The sequence below is a fragment of the Stegostoma tigrinum genome, chromosome 4 (assembly GCF_030684315.1).
Source record: "Stegostoma tigrinum isolate sSteTig4 chromosome 4, sSteTig4.hap1, whole genome shotgun sequence".
Classification (NCBI taxonomy): Eukaryota; Metazoa; Chordata; class Chondrichthyes; order Orectolobiformes; family Stegostomatidae; genus Stegostoma; species Stegostoma tigrinum.
The window spans coordinates 102,964,612-102,991,899 of record NC_081357.1 but is presented as its reverse complement, the minus strand read 5'-3'; the positions used below and the strand labels follow the sequence as shown (position 1 = coordinate 102,991,899).

The 27,288-nt window shown below is 39.9% G+C and overlaps 1 protein-coding gene across 1 annotated transcript in view; it reads left to right on the top strand.

Annotated features, from left to right (window-relative positions):
* The window catches only part of LOC125452488 (CUB and sushi domain-containing protein 1-like), a 2,230,063-nt gene that overhangs the window by 1,942,356 nt on the left and 260,419 nt on the right, over positions 1–27,288 (top strand). Inside the window, exons 39-41 of the mRNA XM_048530978.2 lie at positions 16,338–16,456; positions 21,040–21,109; positions 22,900–23,016. Of these exons, the coding sequence (XP_048386935.1) occupies positions 16,338–16,456; positions 21,040–21,109; positions 22,900–23,016 (306 nt within the window). The remainder of the gene's footprint in view (positions 1–16,337; positions 16,457–21,039; positions 21,110–22,899; positions 23,017–27,288) is intronic.

Sequence of the window (27,288 nt, the reverse complement as noted above, 5' to 3'; positions counted from 1 at the left end):
CGCCAAAATATGAAGGATTATGGAGGAATAGCTGGTATATAGATTTAAATCACAGATTAAGATTTGAATGGTGGAACAAGCATGAAAGACTGAAAGGCCTATTTCCGTTCCTCTTTGAGTGGTGAGTTGGAGTACGCCATTCAACCTTTACAACTATTTGTTAAGATTATGATTGACTTAATTTTAGCTTCTCTCATGCCTTGTCTCTGATATCATTTGACACCCGCTCAGGCAAGAATTACTCCAACGATGGTTCTACAATGTAGCGAATAGCATGGGGATTAAAAAAAAGTCTTCTTGACCAAGTTAATCCCTCAAATTTTCTGGCTGGATAAGTGTTGGAAGATGCCTTATGGACATTCAAAGAAATGTTGTCTATCTAAACCCATCATAATCGTATATAACTCAGTAAACACACAATGAGTATAAATTAACTATTCTGCCACACGATTCCCCTTCAATCCATAGAAAATGCATAAATAACAAATTGATACCTTCTTGGTAAATCCGGATATTTTGTGATATTCATTAATGTATTCTCACATCAACATCAGTTTTACATTTATATTGAAATTGGGTTCATGATATTCAACCCTAATCAGATTGAAAGATGGCTTTAGTGATATAATACATGAACAAAAGCAGAGGTTGCTGGAAAAGCTCAGCAGGTCTGGCAGCATCTGCAAAGAAAAAGATCAGAGTTAACGTTTCGGGTTCGGTGACCCTTCCTCAGAACTTATCGTAGCTGGGAAATCGTCGGATTGAATGCAGAAAATAGGGGGTGGGGGGAGGGGTGCGCATGGGATTGAAGTAAACAGAAGAGCAGGTGGATAGCCGAAGGAGTTGATAATGATCTGGCTAGGAGAGTGAATAGTTATTAAAGTGGACCGTTAGTGAATAATATTAGGAAGTGTGTTACGGCAGGCAATGTAATAACAAGGCCTGGTATGAGGGGTAGGGGGCCCGGACATGGGAGAGTTTAGACCCTAAAATTATTAAACTTGACATTGAATCCAGATAACTGCAGGGCCCCCAAATGAAAAATTAGGTATTGGTCTTCACTGCTTGAGCTTCGCCATATCACTGCAACAGAGATAGGGATGTTGCCAGGGAACAGTGTGGTGCATTAAAGTGGCAGGCAACAGGTAGCCCAGGGTCTTTTTTGCGAGTGGAACGTTGATGTTCTGTGAAGCTGTTACACAGTCTATGCTTTGTTTCCGCAATGTAGAGGAGACCACATTTTGAGCAGCGAATGCAGTAGACTAGGTCCTGAGAAGTGCAGGTGAAGTGTTGTTTCACCTGGAAAGTATGTTTGGGCCCTTGGAAAGTGGGGAGGGAGGAGGTAAATGGGCAGGTATTGCACCTTCGCTGGTTACAGGGGAAGGTGCCGTGGGGCTATGGGGGGTTGTTGTGAGTGAAGGAAGAGTGGGCCAGGGTGTCCCACAGGGTCCGTTGGTGGCATCTCACTGGAGATGATGGAAATGGCGTCTGATGATCTTCTGCATGTGGATGCTGGTGAGATAGTGGGCAAGGACCATGGGAGCCCCATCGCTGCTGCAGGAGGGAAGAGATGGGGTGAGAGTGGAAGAATAGGAAATGGTTGGAACCAGTTGAGGGCGCTGTTGACACCGGAAAATCCTCGGTTTTGGAAGAAGGTGGACATTTCGGATGCACCCTTATTGAAGTTGGCCTCATCTGAACATATGCGATGGAGACAAAGGAACTGAGGGAATGGGATGGAGTCTTTCCAGGAAGCAGGGTGTTAGGATATAAAGTCCAGCTATCTGTGGGAGTCAGTTCATTTATAATGAATATTAGTGACCAGTCTATCCCCAAAAATGGAAACAGAGATGTCGAGGAAGGGAAGGGAGGAGTCAGAGATAGATCAGGTGAAAGTGCGAGCCAGGTGGAAATTAGAAGCGATTTACAGCACCCGAAGTTCTTTTGGTTTTTATTTAGTGTTCTAATACTCATGTTGCTATCTGTCTCCTCAATCACCTCCTCTCATCCAAATTGCTTGGTCTTGGGAAAACCCGACTTGTGCACTTCTCCACTCTCCTGCTTTCCTAAATGCTCACCGGTCAGTCTGTGATTTTAGTCCAGACCTTTACCTTTTTATACAAAGTTTAGGTTTGCAGAGTATTTTACAAGCAGAAATTGAGTACAGGAGGAGTGTGGGTATGGTAGCAATGTTTTTCTATTGTTGGAGACTGAAACTACCAATGAAATTCTTAGACCATCCATTCACCCTGCATACCACCTCATATTCACACATAACTCCATTCACACCCACATGGGCCCCACCCATACACTTAATCTATTAAAATCTCTTTGTGATTTTAAGCTTCAGTCAACACTGTCTGCTGTATTCTCTACTCTTGTGCCATTGACAAATTTGGATGCCATGTTCTCTCCCATCATCTTCGCTGTTAATGGTACAATGTATTGTGTTGCTCAGGTATTAATTGTGTCTAGAGTCAATTAGAAATCATACATAGCATCCACAAATTGTTGGTACCAATTGTTAAACCAACTCCTTCCTTCTATAGTTTACAACGCCACACCTTGGATAACATTCAGACATTTGATGTTGAGTAGATAGAATATGTGCTACACATATGTAACATATACCAACAACCTCTGTGATTAATAGTTTTGTTTTTTTTTATTTCTGTTTTGGTTGACAACCGCCCTATACACTAAAATTTACTTTTTCAAAGGTATAAGACATAAGTAAAATCTCATAGCACATTGAGCTTGAATCCTTTGGGCACAAACAGTCTTCATTGTCTACTTCAAAGGCACTTTCCTCAAACAAGTTAGGCCTTCTTCTGTGGTGCCTCTACAATTGTGTCTATTTCAGAAAGCCTGTTGCACAGAAATAAAAACAGGCTATATTATCAACTCCTTTCTCTACAAGATGTTCAACATATAGCTCACCCAAGAATGTCCAACAATAGAGCCCACGAGCAATCACAGAATGGGGATTAAGTAAACCTGCAGTGGGTATAAGCATCTCTGCAATTTCCTGGCAAGTTACATTTCATGTCCTAACAGTATATTTTAAACATCTTTTTGGACTGCACAATCTGTCTGTGGTGGTTTGTTGCAACCTTGTCTTTGCAGTATGCAATTATCCTGCACTTCCTTCACTGTTGAGTTCAATTCTTACAGGGACTTCGGGGACTTTTTCTTCAGTGAGTGGATAGTGACAAGCGAAGGCACCCATTAAAGAAATGCAGGCTGAGAGATTGATATCCAACCGGGTACAGGAAATGCTCCTTTCACTTGGCTGAGTTGATCCACGGATGCACTCCTGATTTTGGGACACAGGTTTGCTTATATGAGACAGGCTCATAGCAGACCTCTTGCTGGGCATTCCCAGTCAGCCGTCTGTCCCACTAGTAACAGCCTTCAGTTAGGTCTCCATGGGAGGAGATGTGGGTGATGCAAACAGAAATGGGCAGGCAAGAGTCACATGAAACTATCGGTGGTGGGGGCGGGGGGGGGGGGGGTGCGGGTGGTGGTTGGTGGTGTTTAAGAGAGGGTAGCAACAATATTTAGTATTTTAGTATTGCTGTGGGAAAGCACTCCTGGCTGTCCTGACTCCTTATTCAGTTCTGTGTTTCTTTCCCAAGAATTGCATATTCTCTAGCAGTCTCCAGTGACCTGTCTACAGCATGTTACCTTGAATATGGTGAGTTTACCTCAGTGAATCATTAACCCCAATGTTCTTCATACACAAATGCCCTAAAACCCTGCTACTCTGGATGTTTTACCTTTTGCCGTTACCAAGTGTTGGAAGGTACATTTGTGGTACAAAAGTTGGTGACATTGCGTTAATATCACTATGACTGAGCAATCCAGAGGTCCAGAGGCAGGTCAGTGGAAGACCCACCTGCTGGTGACATTAAAATTCAATCAGAATCTAGAATGTAAAGTTGGCCTCATAACGGTCCAGCGATCATCATAAAAATCCATCTGGTTCACTAATGCCCCTTTGGGAAGCAAGCCTGCTGTCTTGACATTATCTGGCTCACATATGACTCCAGATCCACAATAAAATGGCCTACTCTTAACCGCCTTCTGAAGCCACTCAATTCAAGGGCCATTGGTGACGGGTACCAATGCCAGTAATACTCACCTCACATGAAAGAATTTCAAAATCCACATCCAGTTTACCATGTCAGATGTGCATCCATCCATTTTCTGCCTGAAATATGGGAATGGTGCCATTGGCTTTCCAGCACATTCAACATGTGATGCCATCTGGTTCTATCGGCCTTGAATACAGCATATCCACCACTCTAATTCCAGTAAAGATTTCTCACTTATCTGCATTTGCTGCATTACGTCTGTTCACTTTTTTTTGTCGACAGTTCCTGCTGATCTTAACACTGCTCAACAGACACCTCTGGCATGTCAATGTGCAGCAACATGATAGCCTCAGAAAGCTACTTATTCTACACAGATTAAGCTTACCGGAACATACACAGACTATTATCAACTTTTCCAGTTGGCGTTTGATAAGTTCAGTACTCTGCTGTAGTGCTCAGAGATTTCCTGTTCGTTCTGATGAGCTGTGATGACATTGTGGACTTCATTAGATACCATATTTCCAGATGTAAAAGATATTGCTTGGATGTACAGGAACATAATTTATAACAACCCAGGGAGAAAAGATACAATGTGATTTTGTCTTTCAATTTCCAAAAATGTCCTTTTATCTCCATCTGATTTTAATTTTTGTATCAACTTTGCACACACATTATCCAAAGACATACTTCAAAGTATAAGCCACAGCTTCATAGCAACAGGATCACTTCTTAAACAAATGAACAAAAAAGGATCTAAATAAATCTACAATTAATACCTTTTGATGTGCTAATGAATAAAGGGAAATTTTCTAACTCCAAAATTAATCCTCGTTGGAGAAATGGCCTATATTTTTTGAATATCACAAAGGAGATGCAAAATGTACTTAAAGGCTTGCGCAATTTTTGAAGATTGTTAAGGTTTTTTTTAACATCTCGTGAAGCCCATAAAATTTTATATGTTATCTTGTAGTCATTGATAACAAATATAATGCATATTTGTACAGGACCTTCAGACAATAATATATTTTCAGGTTCTTGATAGAAACATTAACCCTGCAAGAAAGGATTGAAAGAAGCAGCCGGGCAGAGAAAATGCTTCTTTCACAGTCAATTACATTTTCCCCTTGATTGACACCATAGGGTTGGAGTTGTGTGACAATGGCTTCAAAAGCAGTTCAACAATTGCTTGGAAATCTCTTTATCCAATGTTGGTCTCCCCTAACTTACCTACCACAGTGATTTGTAGTTATTAATCATTTAACAGTCCTTTTATTCCAATCTGCCTTGTTCCAATTTCACCCTTATTATCCAAAACATTCTGATATTTCTAAAACATGAATGGCCATCTACCTTAGCTAACATTCGAAGGTGCAGGTCCTTTCGGGTCATATCCTGAACTTGGAGATGCCTCCTAGGTAGTAATGCAATTGAATAGTTAAAAGAAAAAAACGGTTCAAAATATAAAATAGCCACAAAAAGTTGATGCAGATACTTTTCTTTCTCTCTATTTTACTTCTCAAAGTGAGTTACTAATTGATCAAGTGAAAAATGTTTCCTATTAATTTTCATCTGGTGTGTAGTAAGCTCAGCAACTCATAGTAAAATCCCTCTTTCACTACCCTATTTGGATCCTGGACAAGATTGACCTGTACTGTGAAATGAAACAAGTATTTATTTCTTGTTACAGAGATAGTAGGAGCTGCCAATGCTGGAGAATCTGAGATAACACGGTGTGAAGCTGGATGAACACAGCAGGCCAAGCAGCATCAGAGGAGATTCTGAAGAAGGGTCTCGATCCGAAACGTCAAACTTTCCTGCTCCTTTGATGCTGCTTGACCTGCTATGTTCATCCAGCTTCACACTATGTTACCTTTCATTCTTGTGTTGATTGCAACCTACTTCTCATGGCATTCCTGTTGTTTTCACAGCTTTCAAAGCATTTTTTATGGTAGTATACTATTGAAACAAATGGCCAATATTCTTGATTTGTGACTTCAAAATGCCAGCTTCAAGTTGTGTCACATCTGTTTCTGGCATATTTCTGCTTTTGGGATTCTTGTTTTGTGCATATATTTCATCATAATTACCACGATGTACTTAGTAGTCAAAGATTTAAGGCTGTCAAGCAAGAACCAACCACAACTGAAACTGGTATTCATACAGAACATTTGTCATAACATAATTCCCAAAACTAGTTCGCTAAAGTGTTAGAAAGCAAATTTTATACCAAATCTTATTAGAAGACTTATGTGTGTGACATGGTCGGTGAGTGTTTAGCACTGCTGCCTCACAGCACCGAGGACCTCGGCTTGATCCCAACCTCAAGCTACTGTCTGTGTGGAATTTGCACATTCTCGTCATATCTGCATGGGTTTCCTCCGGGTGCTCTGGTTTCCTCCCACAGTCCAAAGATGTGCAGGCTAAGTGGATTGGCCATGCTCAATTGCCTGGAGTGTTCAGGGATGTATAGGTTAGGAGAATTGAGTGTGGGTGGGATGGTGTGAGGGTCGGTGTGGACTTGTTGGGCCAAAGGGCCTGTATCCACACTGTAGCAATTCTATTTCTATTTATCTAAGACGTTAACAAAGGTGACCAAAAGCTTGATCAAAGAGGCAGCTTTGAAGAAGCATATTAAAGGAGGAGAAAGTAATGAGGAAATTTAAGGAGAGGATGCTAGAACATAGGAACTTGGAAGTTGAAGGCACCAGAATTAGATGAATATAGTTATTTTGGAAGATTCTTATGGCAGGAAGGTGTTGTGGAGATCAAGAGGGGTGAGGCCATGAAGAGATGTAAAATTGAGGCAGTGTTTTAGCTATAACCAGTGCAGAGCAACAAGCATGGTGTTGTGTATAAATGAGCCTTGTGGGTTAGGACATGATTACACACACAAATAGCCACAATTATCATAAAATACAGTATGATGGCTCAACAATAGCAATGCATGCAGGGAGTTATATGTTGCTAAGTTGTGACCACACCATTTATAGCCACCTAAAAATGAATTTATAACCCTCATGTTTAAAGTGTCCCCTGAACTGTGGTCTGCTACTAAGACCAGGATAATTGCGGCTTTTTTTTTGCTGATGCCTGCTGAAACAGCACAAATAGGCGTCACCTCCATTCCTGAATCCAGATATTAACTATCCATATAAGTACATCCTTGTATTGCCTCCTGGCAGAACCCTCTGTTTCTGAAAGCGGTACCCTGATCTAGTTGTAAGACTTTCAAGTTGTTTGATGATCTTTTTAGAAAATCATGCTCTGTGCATTTGTTGGCCAAGGTAAAGGAAAGTTTTTTGGATCTGCACTGGAAGTGTTATAACCTGCAAAGCAACAGACCAGCTGCTGGAAATTGGTGTTGCTTTGTTTTGGGGTTGGTGCAGACATGATGTATTGAATGCCCTTATTCTGTGTCATAACTTTCCTACGACTCTGTAGATGCTGTTAATCCAAACTAAATCCAAACTTTGCTGGAAAAACTCAGCAGGTTGGACAAGTGTGGACAGAAAAAGGATGTTCACATTTTAAGTCAATAGTCTGGAGGGTTAGAATGAAAAACTAGCAATAAGAAGCATTCACTGTTTCTCTTTTGTCTTCTTTCGGACATGTCCAAGCACAATTATCTAACACTAGAAATATAGGTGGCAGCCTAAAGCGATAGTCTAAATAGCACACTGGCTGAAACCTTATATCCTTTCAGGATGGCCCAGGAGATTTATTGTAGTGAATTTCTATGTTATCTGTAAAGGGATAGATGATGGGTGGCCCTCCTGCTCTTGGGCCAGCTGGAACTCCTTATGACCAATTAATGGTGTCAAGTAAGAACAAAAGGTGGTGAAAATACTCAGCAGTTTATGACAGCATCAATGGAGAGAAAAGTAAACTTGACTTTTCAAGCCTGATGTGCATCTTTGGAGCATTATACAGAGAAGGGAATGGAAGCATAAAACAGAAGGAGCAGCAGTAGGCTATGGGATCTTTGAACATGCTCTGCCATTTAATATGGTCATTGCTGATTATCCAACACTGTAACCTGTATTGTCCCCAATCTCTTTGATCACTTTAACCAAAGAACTATATCTGACTTCTTCTTGTAACATTGATTGTTTTAGCTTCAACTGCTTTCTGTGCCTGAGAATTTCACAGGCTTACCACTCTCTGGGTGAAGAAGATTATCCTCAATTCTGTCTTAAATAGCCTCCTCTGTGTCCTTTCTGGAACATCCTTCCTGCATTTACCCTGTTTAGTCCTGTTAGCAATATATAGGTTTCTATGAGATCCCCTCTCAATCTTCTAAACTCCAGCGAAAATAGACCAAAAGAGCTGCAGCTGCAGTGAATCAGCAACAAAAACAGAAGTTGCTGGAAAAGCTTAGCAGGTCTGGCTGCATCTGTGGACAGAAATCAGAGATAGCGTTTCAGCTCTGAGAAAAGACCACTGGAACCAAAACGTTAACTCTGATTTTTTTTTCTCTCCACAGGTACTGCCAGACTTGCTGAGCTTTTCCAGCAGTTTCTGTTTTTGTTTCAGTTAAAATTGAGTTAACCGATTAAGTCTCTCTTCATGTGTCAGTATTGCCATCCCAGAAAGCAGTCGAGTAAATCTTCATTTCACTCCCTTCATAGCCAGGACATTGTCCCTTGGATGAGGAGACTGAAACAGCACACGGTACTCAGGATGTGTTCTCACCGAGTTCCTGCACAATTGCAGTAATAGGGTTGCCTATTTTGTATTCCAATCTGATGAGGAGCCTTGCACTGATTTTAGAATATGACTAAGTTAAAGTCACTATAACATCACACTACTGACATCATGGGTGGCCACCTGGTTTCCCAGCCCCTGCCATATCCCCTCCACCCACTTGATTCATTCCTTAAAGTAAAATTAGGCCTTCGAAGCTGACAAGCTTGGAAATGAGTCGCTTCATCGGTCTCTGATTGTTATCAGAAAACGCTATTGAGAACAATTTTCTGTAGCATTCTGACACTTCACTAATCCATGCAATTTTGCAGTAATTCAGCAGATTGACAATTAATTTCTCTCCTTTCTAAACTTTGCATTGGAAAGGCAAGTTGTGAAATGAACTAAAATAAGGTCATTTAGATATTTTATAAGCCATGGCATTAACATCTCTCTTAGTGCCATCATAAAAGCATAGTTATGCTGTGAAGAATATGTGCACAATCAATCTTGTTTTTCTCTTGACTGTTATGATTTGACTATAAAATATTAGTTCCCTTACATTGCTTGCATTTAATCCATAGAACTCTTCTTATCTCGAGTTGTGCATTGTTTAGAATGTCTTTCTCTGTACATGTTTTCTACCTGATCATACAATAAGGGATTTAAAATATTCACCCTCCTTACACTGTAGTTCACATTTTATTCCCTAACAGCAGAAAGTTGAAAGATCTGCCCATTGGCATTTAATACTGCATATTCCAGAAAATTTCCTGATCAAAAGAAAGTATCAAATAGATATAATTTCTTAATTATTATTGCAGCCCAGATATTGTAGCTTTGTTTGCCAGTGATCTTGACATAACTGTCCTCCAAATGAAATTCTTCAATGTGATGGTCTTCGTGCCTCAGTGCATGGAATTAGCTGCATTAGCATTCATAGTGGCACCCAGTGTGAATAAAAAGAGAGAAGGGCCAAAAGGAATGCAAAAATCTATTGCAAAATTGATTCCAAAAATATACTAAAGGACAAAATAACTGCTGCGTATAATAATAGTTATACCCACGGAGTTTAATTATGAGTCACTGTAATGATTTGAAAAGCTTCTACATGTTTTGAATGATTCTTTTTTCTTGTAGTTGCTCCTTTTGATTCCGTATAGTGCTGGTTCTGGAATCAGACTCCTCTTAACAAGTGAGTTCACAGGAATCACTGGTTAAAGTATCAATGGCTATGCGGCCACAATTTCCAATGATGTCTCCTCCTTGCCCAAAGTTTCCCCTTGGAGATATCACCTATATAATTGTACTAGAAATGGAAAGAAGGTCAGTTACCAAGTGAAAAAGGAAATATAGTTTCAGGATTTTAGTTGATTCTGGTTAACAGTCCCAATAAGATCACAAAGCTACTTTTACTTTCAAACTTTCACCATATTGTGCATTTCTAGAAAAACAAAGGCCAGCACTGTTTTGGTAAGAAATTTGGAATTCTGAAATGACTGACATATGATTCCATGTCAGTCACTGCTGCATTGCTTAAAAGTAAATAACATACACTACTCCCTACAGTTTATTATCGTATAGTTGATCGTAAGCTAGCCTACTGTCCGAAATACCATTTTCTTTTTCCAATGTCCTACCTAAGTTTCTAAACTTTTCCTCCTTCACTGATGCTGCAGTTTGTCTTCTTAGTTTTGTTATCTTCCTTTGCACTTTCATTCTTTTCATGAGGCTTATTGTTATTGTTGCATTCATTCTCGCAGCTAGAAGGAAATTAGACATAAAACTGCATTAAGCTAATGTGATCGGTTTAATGACTATTCACATCGCTGCATTCTCTTCCTTTCTATTTGTTTTGGGCCTCAGTGTAGTTTCAGAGATATTTGGGAGATATGAATTCTGTCCAAACTTGATGTACTTCCAGTTATAACTATTCAGAGTATTGCTCTATAATCACAGAGTTCATGTTGTGCATGGCCTGATTTCTACAGGAAAATTATAGTGACCCACTGGTGATATTGTCTGTCTGCTAGCGGTAGAGCTGCCAATCATCAGTGGAAGTGCAGCAGGATGGCGCAGCTAGCTCAGAAGCTTACTTGTTCTGTGGCATTTAGATGCTAATCATCCTGGATGGAAGAAAAATGCGAAAAAAATCAATAATAACGGGGTCGTTTAAATGATCCAGTTTTTCGAACAGCACCTCCTTCTGAAAATTCTCTTATCTCATCCTCTATGAAGCTACTGACACATTTGATTACTGAAACAATTAGAACCATGCTGGTTTAATATTTCTGACACACCATCTTTATGGTAAAATTATTTATTGTGGACTGCACATCAACATCACATATCCCACGGTGACCCTCACAGCATCTGGGTTGGTCAGTCCGGTTGGATATCGACATGGAAAAAAAATCATCTAAACTCAAGTAATTCTCTCATTTACACATTGTGATTCATGTTTAATTAAGAATAAATCACTTATGTCACAGCCAACATGATTTAATTGTGCCTAGTGTCGTGTTTATGAGTTCTGAGGCTTGCATCATTTGGTGCTTTATTTCCTGCAACGCACTCAGATTCTGACATGCATTAGCAACGAGTATGCAGAGTACTTACTGAAGCTTTACATTTCAATAATTGAGGGTTTATTGCAGAGCAAGTAGCCTCGGTAATGACTATTGTTATAACCTGGGCCAGATTGTTGCAAGATGACGAGGAACCAATATTTTTGCTTTGAAAAGTAGACACAGCTTAAGATCTTATATGCTTATAAAGACAATAAAGCCACAAGATTCCACAGTTCTGAACAAACAACCATCAACTTTACTATGCAAAGTTAGGATACTGATTCAATCTCCAATATATATACAATTATTTTCAAGCATCAAAATAAGAATTACCATGAGGTATGTATGGGTATAAGACAAATGTACATGGAATCTTATAGACACCCGTGTGATATGCAGCAGCATCACACCAATAAGACTAATGAGCCCTAACTCAACATTGGGAGCAACTCAATGCATCTTTTGTGCAATTGCTGAGTGGCGAGATGAATTTCACGCCAGGCAAGCTGCCAATTGAGAATGATCGTAGCTTTTTGTTGAACACTTTTTTGGCGCCACAAGTTGGCTCATTAATATTTTAGTATTCTATCTGCCCAAATATCCTGTAAAGGCGAGATGTCAAGATTTCTCGAGAGCTAGATTGCAGCGGATTCCTGGTTACTTCAACTTGCCACTGGCTACAAAGAGCTTTGTACCAAGCAGCATGCACAATGTTCTGACAGATGGCAGATGTTGGAAAGTTAACACGGAACTTATAAGAAGACAGCCAAACCATCAAAGAGAAAACAAAATTTGAACTGGCTTTGAACTACGTTTAAATCAGAAAGATTGTAGCAGAGAAAACTACAGGACAGAGGTTTGATTGTTCCCTGGTTATCTTCCCATTATCAACTTCTTGAATGTTTGGAGAAGAGAATCTCAGTAATTAGTATTGAGTGAATATTCCTCGGAACATACTGGAAGTTAATTGCTTGCTTCAGTATCTTTATAAACCAAACCTCTGGGCTAAATACAGTCCTGGGGCATCCATCTGTAAATCATTAAGGAAGTTATGAAGTGGAGCTGTAGGGGCAGTGAGATGGTTATCACCTAAAGGGGTGGGGGGAGGTGAGGTAGCAAGTGTGGCGGGGGGGGCATTAACAGAGGCATTTGTGGTGGTGCGAACAAGGAAGATGGCAGTAGGAAACTCGAGATGTGTGGAGACGGTGCATGGAACAGCAGAGGTGGGAGTGTTGATGGCAGAACCAACACAATGACCTCCACTGGGGAGTGTAGAGGAGCAGGTAGAGGCATCATTTAGGTGTAATTTTGGTGCTCAGGGGGTATGAAAAAGGCAAAGTTCAATGTACTGGGTCTCCACATTGAGAGGACAGGTGGAAATGGGCTCTCAGTGAAGTACCAGTTAAAAGGAGCTATGGATGCTCCAAGCGGGAAGGAGTAGGATCTGGGCCTGGTGCTGATGGTTTTTACTGTGAACTGCCCTCCCTATCACTTGCTGTTCTCTAGATGTTCATTACAATGGACAAATGGATAGAATTACATCCAGTCGGGGCAGTGTCAGTGTCAGTTTGATTGTCAATAGTGTAGGCGCTATGTCTGCTGGATATTACAATATTAAAGACACAAACAGATGAAACATGTATTTGGAAGGCCCAGCTGCATTTCTTTGACAAACATATCTTCCCAAATATGCAATGTATTGAACATGTTTCTCCATCAACTGTTGGTCAAAAGCAGACTGCTCTGTACCATGCCGTTGGTGCTAAACTGATATTGTCATCTCAGCGATACAGAGGTTAGAGGCAATAATTTAAAATGAATTGAATACTGGTCAAAAGTGCCCCATTATTTGTGAAACACTCAACGGTGCAATGGGACAGGGAGAACATTACTGCATCATCTGCCATGTCAATCTGAAAATGAACTGATTGTCATGTGATGTACTGAATACAATGGAAAATGTAATGTTTGAGGTGAGTATGGATGGGAAAGAGGTCAGAGTGCAGTAGGTACTCCCTTTCTGATGTAACGTGTTGATCACTCAGATGGTGCGGCACCGTCGCCAGGCTCGTGTACATGCTACATCCAGGGCTGTGGTGGAGCAGACATTAGGGCTGCTGAAAGTGTAGTTCCACAGTTTTGTAGTGTCTGGGGCAATACTATGGTATAGTTAGATGGGCTGTACCACATCATCCGGGTGTGCTGTGTTCTGTGTAACTAAAGTGGGGAACAAGACAATGTGCTAGATACTGAGGAGCCAAGGGAATAGGAGTAGAGTTCCAAGAATGGGGATAGGGACATTAAGCTGAAGGAAGCTCTCCTTGTAAATGTGAGAGCTCAGTTGCACAGGGAGCTACAACACAGACAAGAATTCAGTGATATCTGGTCCTAATAGATGAGAACAGGGTACAGCAGGCCATCAAGGACTGGCAAGATCAAGATGCTCTCATTTTAGGTGTGAACTGCAGACTGCATTCAGTTCCTTTGTGAGCCTATTTTGGTGGCTGTCAATAATCAATCATATTTAGGCTTATATGTGATATTCACCCATATTGTGGAAGACCTTGCATTGGAATTGTCTCAAACTCCGCTCCGTCAGGGACTCTCTTAACGTTTTGGTAGTTTCCTCTCCCAAGTGGGGAACAGTGCCGCACTGGATTCTTAATACTGCATGGAAGTAGAGTTTCTGTATTGCACATACAACTAGCTCCTCCAAGCCAGTTAGTACCACACCATTTGCCTGAGCTCTAATCTTGTTCGGCTTTGCAAAACAAATACTGTTTATTGAGTATAGGGTCTAGGCCCGAAACATCAGCTTTCCTGCTCCTCTGATGCTGCTTGGCCTGCTGTGTTCATCCAGCTCTACACCCTGCTATCGCTACTGTTTGTTGACTTCCTTTAACCCTACTGTCAGCTGGTCTGAATTATTAATCACTCATGACTTCTCCTGAGACCCCACAACTCCCAGGCCTTTTCGTGAGCCATATTCTCAACACTTAAATATACCTTCTGGCTCTTGAGTCTGAAAAGCTTGAAGCCTACCACAGCAGCAACATCTTTTCAGGACATGACCTCTTCTCCTTGCTCTAAGTCGCTAGCTGATTAGCATCACAAAAGTAACAACTTTCTCCTCTGATTGCTTCCCTTCAGCTAAAATTGACTGTTTAGAAACCTTAAATTGCTCAGAGTGACCTCCTGAAAATATTGCAACTTGCCTCATTCTTGTTCTTAGTAGCATTGAATGTAACTTATATTTTTAAATAGTCAAGCATCGCAACATCTTAGATCATACCTGTTCCTCAAATTGCTGGCTTGCACAGTACACAATGGATCAAAAAAAAGATTTCATTAGATTAGGTTTGGAAAGATTAAACAGAATGCATCAGGGAGGTGGCTGAAAATTTCAGCTGTGCTTATCTCTGATTCTCAGTGCTTTAATGGAGCAGAAATATTACAACAATAATTTAAAATCATGACACAAAACGATTCCTCTTTCCATGGAATAACATGACAGTTTTCTTTGCAGAAGATCTGGAGTCCAAATGCTGAAATCCAAAACATATGGATTGAAATGGCTGAATAACTTTGCTGCTAAAATAAAACAAAATCAATTGACAGCCTATTCCTATGTTGTTATTTAGTCTTATGGTGATTTTCACCCAACACTTCATTACCAGCTGCCATCAATTAATTGGGCTCTGTGTGGTCACTGAGTAGAATATGTTAAATCAAACTCTGTTTCACTGTTGAAATCAATACAGTAGTTGACAAGAGTGCTTTTGTATTACTGAAAGTAAGTGTTTGGAATAAAGGGCTCAATTGTCTCTGATTCAGTCTGTCTGTCTGTCTCTTTGTTGAAGGGAATAGTGCCACCAAGAGAAAATATTGCAAATGAAGCAATACAAAGTGGTGGAATTGCTGCATTGATCAGAAATAACTGAGCCTTTTTCCTATCAGAGTCAACATAGCACAGAGCTGGAGGTACACAACAGGTCAGGCAGCATCAGAGGAGCAGGAAAGTTGACATTTCAAGTGAGGACCCTTCTTCAGAAATGGGGAGGGTGAAGGGAGCTCTGAAATAAATAGAGAGGAGGGGTGGGGCTGGGGAAGGTAGATGGAATGGTGGTAGGTGAGTGCAGTTCAGGAGAGGTGGGGATTGGTCAGTTGGGCAGGTGGGGCGGATAGGTCAGAGAGAAAATGGACAGATTGTGTCAGGTCAAGGAGGCAGGGATGAGAGGGAGGCTTGCACATGGGATGAGGCGTGGGGTGGGGAGATTTTAAAACTGGTGAATTCCATGTTTAGGCCATTGGGCTGTCGGTTCCTGAAGCAGAATATGAGGTGTTATTCTGGGTGTTTGTGGATGAAGGAGGCCAAGATTGTCCACAATCTGTCCGAGTAAATGTGGTGTCGTTGTGACATTGGAGGAGGTGCCCCCCCCCCATTTCTAAAGAAGGGCCCTGACCCCAAACATCAACTTTCCTGCTCCTCTGATGCTGCCTGGCCTGCTGCGTTCTTCCAGCACCATCCTGTTTTGTCTTTGACTCTAGCATCTGCAGTTCTTGCTACCTCTGAGTGATTTTTCTTTCAGAGTTTGAAAGAAAATGTACCTTTTGGCAATGTGATTAAAGCAGAACATTCTTCATAAGGCAGTTCAGATCAAAACCCTTGCTCAAAATGTTAACCAGCTTTTTGGTTGCAGATTCTGAACTGATAATTTTGTTTCTAATTCATAAAGCGTAAAATGCCTACAAATGTTGTTCTATCAAATTTGCATCTGAAATGTGTAAATGTAAGTTATAACTTTCAGATGTATTTAGTCTTGTTGTCAATATGTAGTAAGGTATAAATCCATTAAATAGTATGTGATGAAAATTGTCATTCTTTTTGTGATTTTTTTAATGTAATGGTATATTAGCAATTGTCCAAATATTTAGGTTTTATATTACCTTTGTTTGCTTCTAATTGAGTATATGTTTCTAAATGCAGCTGTCGGTCTTACAACCTGCCCTGATCCAGTGGTTCCTAGCAATGGAATAAAGATTGGAGATAGATATTTGGTTAATGATGTGGTGTCTTTTAGCTGTGAATCTGGCTACTCATTGCAAGTAAGTATAAAAAGGATTTTGTTTTGTTACTACTGTGTATCCCAACATTGTCCTATTGAAAAGAGTTTATAATGTTACAACCCTATGCCTCTAGTGTAACTACCAACTAGGTCAGACTCAGCATGATTTCATTCAATTCTTACCACGGTGTTGCACAGATATGTTGTTGTATGGCATTATCTCTCTAATGGTCCACATCAGTAAATGTATCAGGGATCTCCAATTGAAGTAATGTTATGTAGAAAATGAACCTATTTTGTAGGCTTTAGCTGCCAATATTCTAGACTTATGTTTGTTTTCCATCATGCGTCTTTGTTCCGTTATGATTACAGTTTAATGTCACAGTTAGGATATTAAAACATAAATACAAGGACACGAATGCATCTTCCGAGTGTCTTACCTTGATTAATTCCTCTTTGCCTCTTTCTGCACCCACGCACATGCAAAGTGTAGCTTCATCCCAATAGTAGGTGGTTCATAGAAGATATAAAACATCGAACAAAAAAAGTCTGACAAGACTTCGGTATACACAATAGAAGGGCTTGTAAAATGTGACACATTATGGACTTTTTTTCTGTTTTTACCAGTTACTTGATCTAACTGTGCAGATATTCAGTCATCCAGTTCCTAAAATGACAGGAGTTGAGTCAAAAGGCTAACAGCTATGATAAGTGAACAATAGGTGTGATTTTTGCTTGCCTTAGTCTGGCCTCCATGATGTGGAGATGCTAGTGTAGGACTGGGATGGACAAGGTCTGAAATCACATGACACCAGGTCCAACAGGCTTACGAAGAAATTTGCTTGTCATATAATTGTTAGTTGTGCAGCTCTAAAAGAAAGAATTTGTCTATTTTATGTCCTGAAAAATAATGTAATATGTAAAAAGGAACATTGCGTTCTCAGCAATCCTTTTAAACATAATGCACCAACTGATACATTTGACTGTGAAACATTTCAAACCATCCACCAGGCCACGACTTGTATGAAGCTTCAAAAGTCACATTAAAAATCTTCGTGCGAACATGTCACTTACAGTGCTTTTTTTTGCCTTGATTAAAATATATTTATAAAGAGGGACTTTAAACATTTGAAAAATTATGGAATTACAAATAAAAGGATAATTTTTATTTTCTTCTGAAAGGGTAGACTAATCAAAAGTATTGTTACTTACTTAATATTTTCTCTCACATTCTTGATTATAGAAGATTATTTTTTGAATTTTGAGTGTGTCAAAGTCACACATGCCCAGAAATCTTTCGACAATGTGATTATTTGTGTGTTTTTGGCAAAAGTGATTGCAACACGTTAGATATACTTGATGTAATGCAGACAAGGGACCTCCTGCGTTTTTTTTAAGGCAGGTGTTTGTTTGTGATTATGAGCTTTAATGTTTCCATTGGTGGGTGAGTCCAAATCTGGGGGTTAAAAATATAAAACAATTGCTAATAAATCCAGCAAGAGAAATTTCTTTTTACAGATTACAGTGAGAATATGCAACTCATGTGGAGTAGTTGAGCTGAATAGCATAGGCAGCTTCTCCCTGAATATGTTTAAGTACATGATGGAAGAAAAAAAGATAGAAGGTATTTTTGATATGAAGTGGAGTAGAAGGAAGCTAATTTTGGAACAGCATTAACCAACTGGGCAAATAGCCTGTTTCTGCACTGTGAATTCTGTACAAATCTAAATAAACAATCAGCATCCAAGTTGCTTCACAAGATTGTTTTGGACGCAGAGAAGCCCTTTGTTCAATTTGATATGATATTTCCAAAATGCCAAACTCGCTGTTTTCCTGGAGCACCATCTGTCGTTTCTTAAATGAAACTTTTGTCCTCAGCTCAATCATCCAATTTGAACATCCTGAGCCCCACTGCAGGTATTGCCCTCTTCATAAACAGACAGAGTCAATTCCTGACTTGAAGTCCACCCTTTGTGAAATATTGCCATTTTTGCTGGGCTTTGGTGAGGTGCACTGCCAAGGTGCCAGTGTTAAGTGCATGTTCAGATGTTTCTTAGTGACAATATTCACACAAGATAATTCATTAATGTGACATGATTACTGTCAGTTTATCAGGCAGTTAGCTGGTGTTTATTAATAAGAAATTCAGTATTTCAGTTCAATATTATTTTTTCCTTTCCAGACCATTACATGTAACTTTTGTTTGCTGACTTGTACAACAATAACATTTGAGATTTTTGAATTGCGCTGCTAAATTTCAGACCTCAGGAGTGGGTCTCTGCTGTTTTATTAAAATGTTATTATTAAACCATTTTACTTCATATGTGCCAAGCTATCAAGTTGTATACAGCTGAATGAACTTGCAACTTCTACTTTTAAAATAACTTCAACTATTGCAGACATAGGAAGTTCCTTAAATCTTTACTGAAGTGATGATAAATGGAATACTTGACAAGCTCCAAGATGAAACAGTAATATAGTAACCATTAAAGTTATAATTTTGTGTGCGGGTTCCCGTACATGTATTTAAATGGACCCAAACTGTGCTAATGGGAAATTAATATTTAACAGTTTATTTTTCTTTCCTCCACCATCCATACCTATAGGTAGACAGGCACAGGAATGTATCTACTCTGAAAAACATGGTAATGAATGCAAGAAGTAGAAAGCTATGGATCACTCACACTTAGTGTATGGAATTCTTAAGCTTCATTATATTTTTACCTCAGTTTGTAATGCTGCAAACATGATTGACAGGTCATAAAGAGAGGTTCATTCCAAGCCATCTGATGCAGTGGTGACTTCTTCCTTCTGCATTACTGCCAAAGGAATATAATCTCCTGGGAGAAGTGAAAAACAATAATAATGGGAAAGAATATTCTGGAAAATTGCTCTCCAACCAGCAGACCCTCACGTTGCACCCCTGTCATAGAATTAAACTTGCCAAGGACATCATATGGACTGACTGTTTCTATTAAGACAATTACTTCTATGAAATGTGATCTGTGCTACAGTAGAATTTAGTCCAGTTCAGAGCTGAACTGACCAAAACTGCCCTTTCCACAGCACCTACACAGATGTAGGAAGGGTAACACCAATCCTTTTGCACCCCTCCTCCCCACCCCCCGCACCCCCCCCCCCCCCCCCACCTTCTCCTTCCGGTACTTGCGGATGTAACAACAATCTATGTGGACTTGTTTTGGTTAATGATTTTTGAATTGTACTTGCTGCTAACTATGGCTTACTCCACATTGGGAGACCAAAGGCAGAGGTTGGCTGATTGCTTTATGGGTCACCCCAATCAGTCTGGAAATGTAAACCCAAGCTTGCAGTTGCATACCATTTTAATCCAGAGCATTAAGCTCAGGCAGACATCTACAGTGTTCTGGCGTAGCATCTACAGCTAATGATGAATGTGTCTAGATTCATGACTTGGGAGATAAGGAGGACTGAGACCATGCAGTTTAGAGGGAATTTGAGGGATTCTTTTCCACCCAGAGGGTTGTTGATATCTGAAACTCACTGCCTAAAAGTATAGTAGATGGGGAGAGCCCTCAAAACAGGTGGCATGGTGGCTCAGTGGTTAGCATTGCTGCCTCACATACCAGCACCCCAGGTCCAAATCCACCCTTGGGTGACTGTCTGTGTGGAGTTTGTACATTCTCACCATGCCTGCGTGGGTTTCCTCTGGGTGCTCCAGTTTCCTCCCACAGTCCAAGGATGTGCAGCTAGTTGGGCTGGCCGTGCTAAATTGCCCATAGTGTTCAGGGATGTGTAGATTAGGTGGGGAACAGAAGGATGGTCTGGGTGGGATGCTTTGAGGGTTGGTGTGAGCTTGTTGGGCTGAAGGCCCTGTTTCCACACTGTAGGGTTTCAATGATTCCCTCTCAAAGAAGTGCAGACACTCAGTACCCATTATACCACCAACCACATATTCCAAAGGCTTGCTACTCTGGGAATTGAAAAGCTGCCTATCATGCAGTCATTTCCTGCTTTTACATAGTTTCGACTCATGTCGTTTCCATTTTGTCAAACTGGAATAGTCAATTAACAGGAATCAATAGAAATCTCAATTTATTTTATAAACCTCCATTGAGCTATCTTTAAGTCTATACTACTCTAAAATAAATAAGATTGTCTACGAAGCTGAGGTACTCTGAGCTCTAGTCCTTTCATGGCAATTATCATCGACCTCAAACAGAGACCAAAAGAGTGTTTCAAATATGGTCGAACTCGTGGCCTGAATATCGATGGAATGGTGTTGTCTGCATTGATAGAACTCTATACGTTTTCTCCGCAATAGTCATAAACCTTTGGTGATCTATGCTCAAAAGGATCTCAATCATTTTGTTCTCCATCCATTTCACCATTGTTCCCAGCAAATAAAACATGTATTTTATGATGACCCTACCAACACTACACTGGCATTAAATGTTTTGATCATAAAGGTTCATCTGCAGTGAAATTTTGGGGTAAGTCGTACTACAAAATCTGCTTTCCACCTGCAGTGATAAAAGTCAATATTAATGGCATCATTTGGCCAGAGGCCATCTAAGGTTTTCTGCAGCTGTTTCAATTTACCACTAACTGGCATATGGTCAGAATTTGTTTTTTGCTTCCTAGGGACAAGCTCATGTCTCATGTATGCCGGGAACTGTTCGCCGTTGGAATTACCCATCTCCAATCTGCATTGGTAAGTGAGCAAAAACCCCTGTCAATTGGTGAATTCTCTAACTTAGGTCCAGAAAGGGAGGATTATGCTGCAAAACCAGGCAATGAGTGAGAAATGATTTTATGACTGGATGATATACCCTGGACATCTCGGAGCTCAGTCTGGTGCTCACACTGCCATCACAAATGAAATCAGATAATTCATCATGGGATGGGAATTGAACCTGGTACGCACTCCATATTGCTGGCTTTTGTTTCTGTTGCCAGTTGGACTAGTTCAAAACTGTTTTGTTTCCAAGTAATCACATATAAAGTGTGTCCATTCTGAAAGTAAGAACTTGGACTTCAGAAAGCACAAAATTCGCACATGATCGAAATTGCCATGAAACATATTTTCTGACGGTTGTACGTCTCTCTCACTAGGCAGGACATTAATTCCTGGGCTGTTCTTGTGAATTGATTTTGTAGAACAATGACAAAACCTCATGAGCAGATTATCTGAGAGAGAACAGGAAGTTTTATGTTTCGCATAGCAATGTTCATTCCTGGGATGGTGCCTCAACATAATGTGTTAGAGGTCAGATTGCTGTATTGCTCTCAGACTTTACTAGCCTCTTTGTGCACTGGTATGCAAGGTGGAAGCAGCCTGCAACCACCTTAGAGCAGGTGGAATGGTGTCAAATGGCTTTTGTTTGTATTGAAATGGGAGCTGAGACATCAAACCCAAGACACTACGTCCTGGTTGCAAGAGACCTTATGAAATTGGTGACCACGCCTGCACATGGAAAAGAACAGGCTCTGATTTTTACACAGTCTTGTGCCAACCTGCTATCAAAATTTCCTTGGCTCCTTAAAATTGACAAATTGCCCAAAAGCCTGCAACAAATCTTAGCATTTGCTACAGGCAGCATGTATGTCCACTTTAAGAGATGCCAGATGACTTTATTGCAGTGAAATGAAAATGAAAAGAAAAGTGCTGACAAAGCCACAGTGGGGATTTATGTTTCTGGTCAATGAAGGATCACAGAGCTGAAATGTTTAATTCTGTTTCTCTCTCCACAGGCGCTGCCTGTCTGTCTGAGTATTTTCAACAGTTTCTGTTTTATTTTGGATTTCCAGCACCCATGATATTTTACCTTTGGATTTTAGTAATGCAGGCTGGCATTAGGTCGTGCTAGGTCCAGACATATTTGATGGCCTTCCCATCTGAGTCCTAGTGCTGACTGCTGTGCATGACTATAATTTCAAAGCAGTGGGCAGCACAAATGTTTGCCTGCTGAAGGCACTGCAATACCCACTCCTGTTGCTGGGCTCTGTTCAATTTTGCAGACTAGGAGTCTTAGTTGCGCTCTCGTCTGCTTGAGTTAATTGCCTAGTTTAGATTCAAACGATGATGCAAATCTGGAGTTTGAAGCAAGCTTTGTAGTCTGTTGATTAACATCATGGAACAATCAGCCCCTTTGTGCATGCAGAACAGAATTAGGCCAAGCTGTTGGAGTTAATAGTGCCTCTCACATGGGTAAGTTATAACCTCTTTATATTTAAGTTTACAAAGTTACATTTGGCTGTGCAGTCTTGGGGTGCTAAATGTGCCAGATAAACATGAGTTGTCATTGGACATAAATTACAAAGTGAAGTTAATTAGGATCTCACTTTCAAATTCATGTCAGTTTCACATTGAAAGTTTTAGCTGGAAATCTTTGCTGAATGCAGCTCCAATAATTAAGGGAAGGTAATTAACACAAAGACAACATATTAGATCTTAGAGTAGTTGCAACAAATAAATGAAGGCTTTTTTTTCTTGATAATCAGCTAAATGTGGAGGAATACTGACAGACATGAACAACATGATCCTGAGTCCTGGATTTCCTGGAAATTACCCAAGCAACATGGATTGCTCATGGAAGATTTTATTACCCATTGGATATGGTAAGGAAACTAAAAAGGTACGGATAATTTATCCAAAATTACCCAGTGTTTCTGAATGCCACTCGCAACTTTGAAAGTCAATTTGGAATGGAGACATTATGTCGAATACTAACCTTTTCTCATCTGTTAATAGCAATGGATTTCTTTAGTCCACGCTTTGCTCATCATTTATAAGCATCCTCATTTTGTGTTATTTCTTGATGACAATTGGTAGTCACTGGGCCAGGAGCGTACTCTGCTGGTATAACTGTAAAACAAAATGTAGCCTCCATAATTAAGTTAATTTTTGCAAGGAGATAGGGAGGCTTCCTGGAGACTCAGTGACAGGTTATGAGCTCAGCTCATGAACTCAGGAGCAGGATCACAGAGCTGGAGTGCCTGCCTACCTCAAAGGCATGGTCACACGTGAAGATTTTCACTGGACACCTGACCAGATTAACCACACAGCCAATAGGAGACCGAATCCAGAGGCATTTTTCGGTGGAGCATAACAAAGTATCCACAAATTTGGAAGGACATATGAATAATTAAGGGCTGGGGTCTGGGCACAGCTGGGAGGGAGAGAGTGGAGGAAAGACTCTGTAGTTGAGTGGGAGGTAGCCTGTGCATAGTGCATAGCACTGCCCATGATCATTCAAGAGGGATGGAGTGAAAGGTCTGACCATGGTTGAGGAGGAAAGCAATGTGTGGATAGATAAGTAAGGGGATACAAGAAGAGATTTCTTTGCACAATTGGGATGGGATGGGCTAAAAGATGAGAAAGTGGAAAGAGCTATCCTGGCCCAAAAGGAAAATTAAAATTAAGTGTTAAAATTGTCCTTTAGGCTTCATTTGTATGCCGGGTCTAACTTTGAAGAGGTTATGAAGAAACCATCATTGGACACTTCCCTCTAGCCCTCCACTAGCCCAACATTGTCCTACCATGGGCTACCCATCCAAGCTAATATTTTAGCAATGAAGGGTAGTTAAAAATTAAACATTTGTACTAGATTCTGAAACCCAACTGAAAATGATAATTTTAACTGTAGTGACCTCCACAGTCACATGTGACACAAATGTCGGCCAAAATTCCTTTCATGATGAAATTAAAGACCTGATAGCTGATTTTTAAAAACTGATTAATACTTCCAGTAAAACACCTGGAAGACGATTTTTAGATGAATGCGAAGTATTCATGCATTGTTATGTCATGGCATAATTTCAAAGGCTTATTTGCATGGATTTACATGGTCTTGGACTTTGATGAGGAAATTCAAAACAAACAGAGACAACAGCAGAGTCTTTGAAATGCTGAATTTTGTTAAAGCATTTAAGGAAAACCTTAATCAATTTATGAAGGAGAACTGAGATATGTAATGCTGTCTTACTTGAAAAAAGTGCAACTTGCTTGCAAAGCCACGAGTCAATAGTTTGCACACATTATCCTGGATTCTGGAACAAATAGAAAAGTTTCAATATTTTAAATGCCTGATAAATGTTAAGTTTTAACGCTTTTATTGCTATTTTGGGCAATATACCTCAGTTTATGACCTTATGGAAACTTGGGAGCATAGATTTAAGTTGACTGAGAGATAGGAAGTAGAGCAAAGTGATGAATTCCATGTTTCCCATATTTGAAACACTAAGGATTCTTTTAATGTCCTTTTCATAATTTAGTTCTAGGGAAGGACAGGGTATAAAACTGACAGTGCCTTCTTAGTACCAGTATTAGTATGAGTATTTGTTTTAAGCCACATACTGACTGCTTTGTTTGACAGAAAGCTTGGAGGCTGCTTGAGAGAAGCTCCTTTCTCTTCAGTGTTCAGCCGGACTTGCCTGAATTGGCAATCTTCCAAATGATTTTATGTCCTTTCTAAAGAAGCCAAGACTTATTCATTTTCTTGGTCCGATAAGACATTTTAAATATAAATGTTTTATCTCTGAACACCATAGCATAATTCAATTTAGTTGCTGGGAAAAGGTGAATATGACAGAACAGTACAGTTCAAGAAGTTTTACCAGAATCTAAAATTTTCCCCATTGAATTTTCCTTAGTTCTCAAGGCATCATGGCCTTTAGTCAAGCTTCAGCACAAACCTAATTTTGAGTAAAGCCATTGCTATGAGTAATTTTTTTAAAAAGACACACAAGATCCAAAGCATAATAACTGGCCTGATGAGTCTAGAATTAAGGAGATTATAATGAAATTTGTAGCCATACCAATGCTTTATAAAGTAGTGCGCCACACATCAGGAAGATTACAAAGTCACTCGGGAAGATATGGAAAACATTTAAGAGGTAGATTCCGGGATGAGAATTGAGAGGCTGTAATTATTTCCTTCAGTAAAGATAAGGTTGAAGGAAGATCTAAATTGTTTAGAATTGTAAGGGGCTTATACAGAGTTGATAAAGCAAAAATGCTACAATTGGTGAAAAGACTAGGGACCAGGGGTCATTCATTAAAAGTAATTAAAAGAAACAATGGCAACTTGAGGAAATGTTATTTTAGATGATGGATGGTTTGGTGTCGGAGCGCTCTATCTGTGAGAATCATGACTGCTGTATTTGGATCTGCAAAGGCAGATTTTGAGTGCATTGAATCACCACTCACTATGATGATGCCCTATGATGGACCTGTGGACAGAACAGCTTAGAATCTTGGAAGAATGAGATCTAAAATCCAAATCCTCCTCATCATATCTAACATATCACTGTATCTACACTTTCTAACATGCAATTAACTTATTCAATATAACAGCCTATTACCATTAGATTAGTTTTAATCTACTACACAAGACCCTGTAGATCCAAATAATTCAGGAGGGCACTGGCAGCAAGCCGCACATGGTGAGGTGTATACTCTGTTTACCTGTGTATACTCTGTTTACCTGTATATACAATAGTTAGTTGGCATTCCAAAGTGTTATAGTTGCAGTCACGACACCTAACTCTTGTTGTTCTTTAAAAAAAAATCTAAAGCCCCAGTTATTTACTGGGAGAACTAAGCTGTAGCATTAATGGTTAAAAAGAGAAGGCTGTTTTTTGAGATAATAGGAACTGCAGATGCTGGAGAATCTGAGATAACAAGGTGTAGAGCTGGATGAACACAGCAGGCCAAGCAGCATCTTAGGAGTAGGAAAGCTGAAGTTTCGGGCCAAGACCCACATTGAATTTCAGATAAAGCAAACACTAACTACAATTTTAGGTATTCTCCTCTGCTTGAAAACCCAGAATTTACATGAGATAAGCGTGACTTAACAGACAGATGCCCTTGATTGTAAATTACACATGACATGACAGCTATGACTAAAAGAGATCTGATGAATTGGCTCAGCAACCCACTCAAAGTATATGTTATCACTCTCGGTCCTAAATGTCCTGTATAACTCTGTTGTCCTCGAAAGGATGTTAGTTCTCCTCTTCACAGGAGCTAGTTTGATTCTGACAGCAGTGCACAACTGACCGTAGTTTCACAAGGATGGACTTCACCAAAACTATCTAGAGAATCTCCTCAGCTTAGTCTGGACAGTATGGATCCACCGATGCTATCTTCAAGTCACAAAAACCATTGTATCAGCTGTGTATGTGGCCTATTGTTAGCTTCTCATCTCGTTTCTGTCTCCATCAGCTTTCATATTCTGCACCATTGGATTGATCAACTTCTCTTCAACTCTGGCTCTATCTTCTTTCGTACAGTTTTGGCCAGAAGTTTGATTTCCAATCCAGTTTCCATCTTAGCGTTCTTAGCAACTCTGAGAGTCAGATTTCCTTTTCCAGTTAGGACTGGTACCTAAAAGTACGAAGCCTTGAAACCAGGGGTTCGATCATAAAATGGAACCAGATGATAATTGTCCATCAGTGTATTTAACTATAGGCAGGCAATGGTGGACAATTGGCATTCCTTTTAAGAACATGTAAAGAGATACTTACTCAAACTGTGCCGTATTTCAGTTATGAGCTGTGTCCTTGTAAAAAGTACTTGAAAGTAACTGTAAGACTGAGTAAAGATTGGGTTTTGAATTATCCATTACCATGTTGGATGTTCAATTGGTAAGATGATTGAACAAGACTTGCACACTGAAACATGTATTGGCTGCACAGGATAGCTGACTAAATACATATATTAGCTGATATCTGTTGCCTCTTGAAACACATTTGATTTTATCGTACAAGTAGAAAACATTGTGAGGTAAATGTTACATGAATTTATCCACTAAAAGGTGATTATGTAGCTTAAATTTAAAACTCAGTTCCTTTGTGTACACTGAACATACATTATGCATCTAAGAAGAA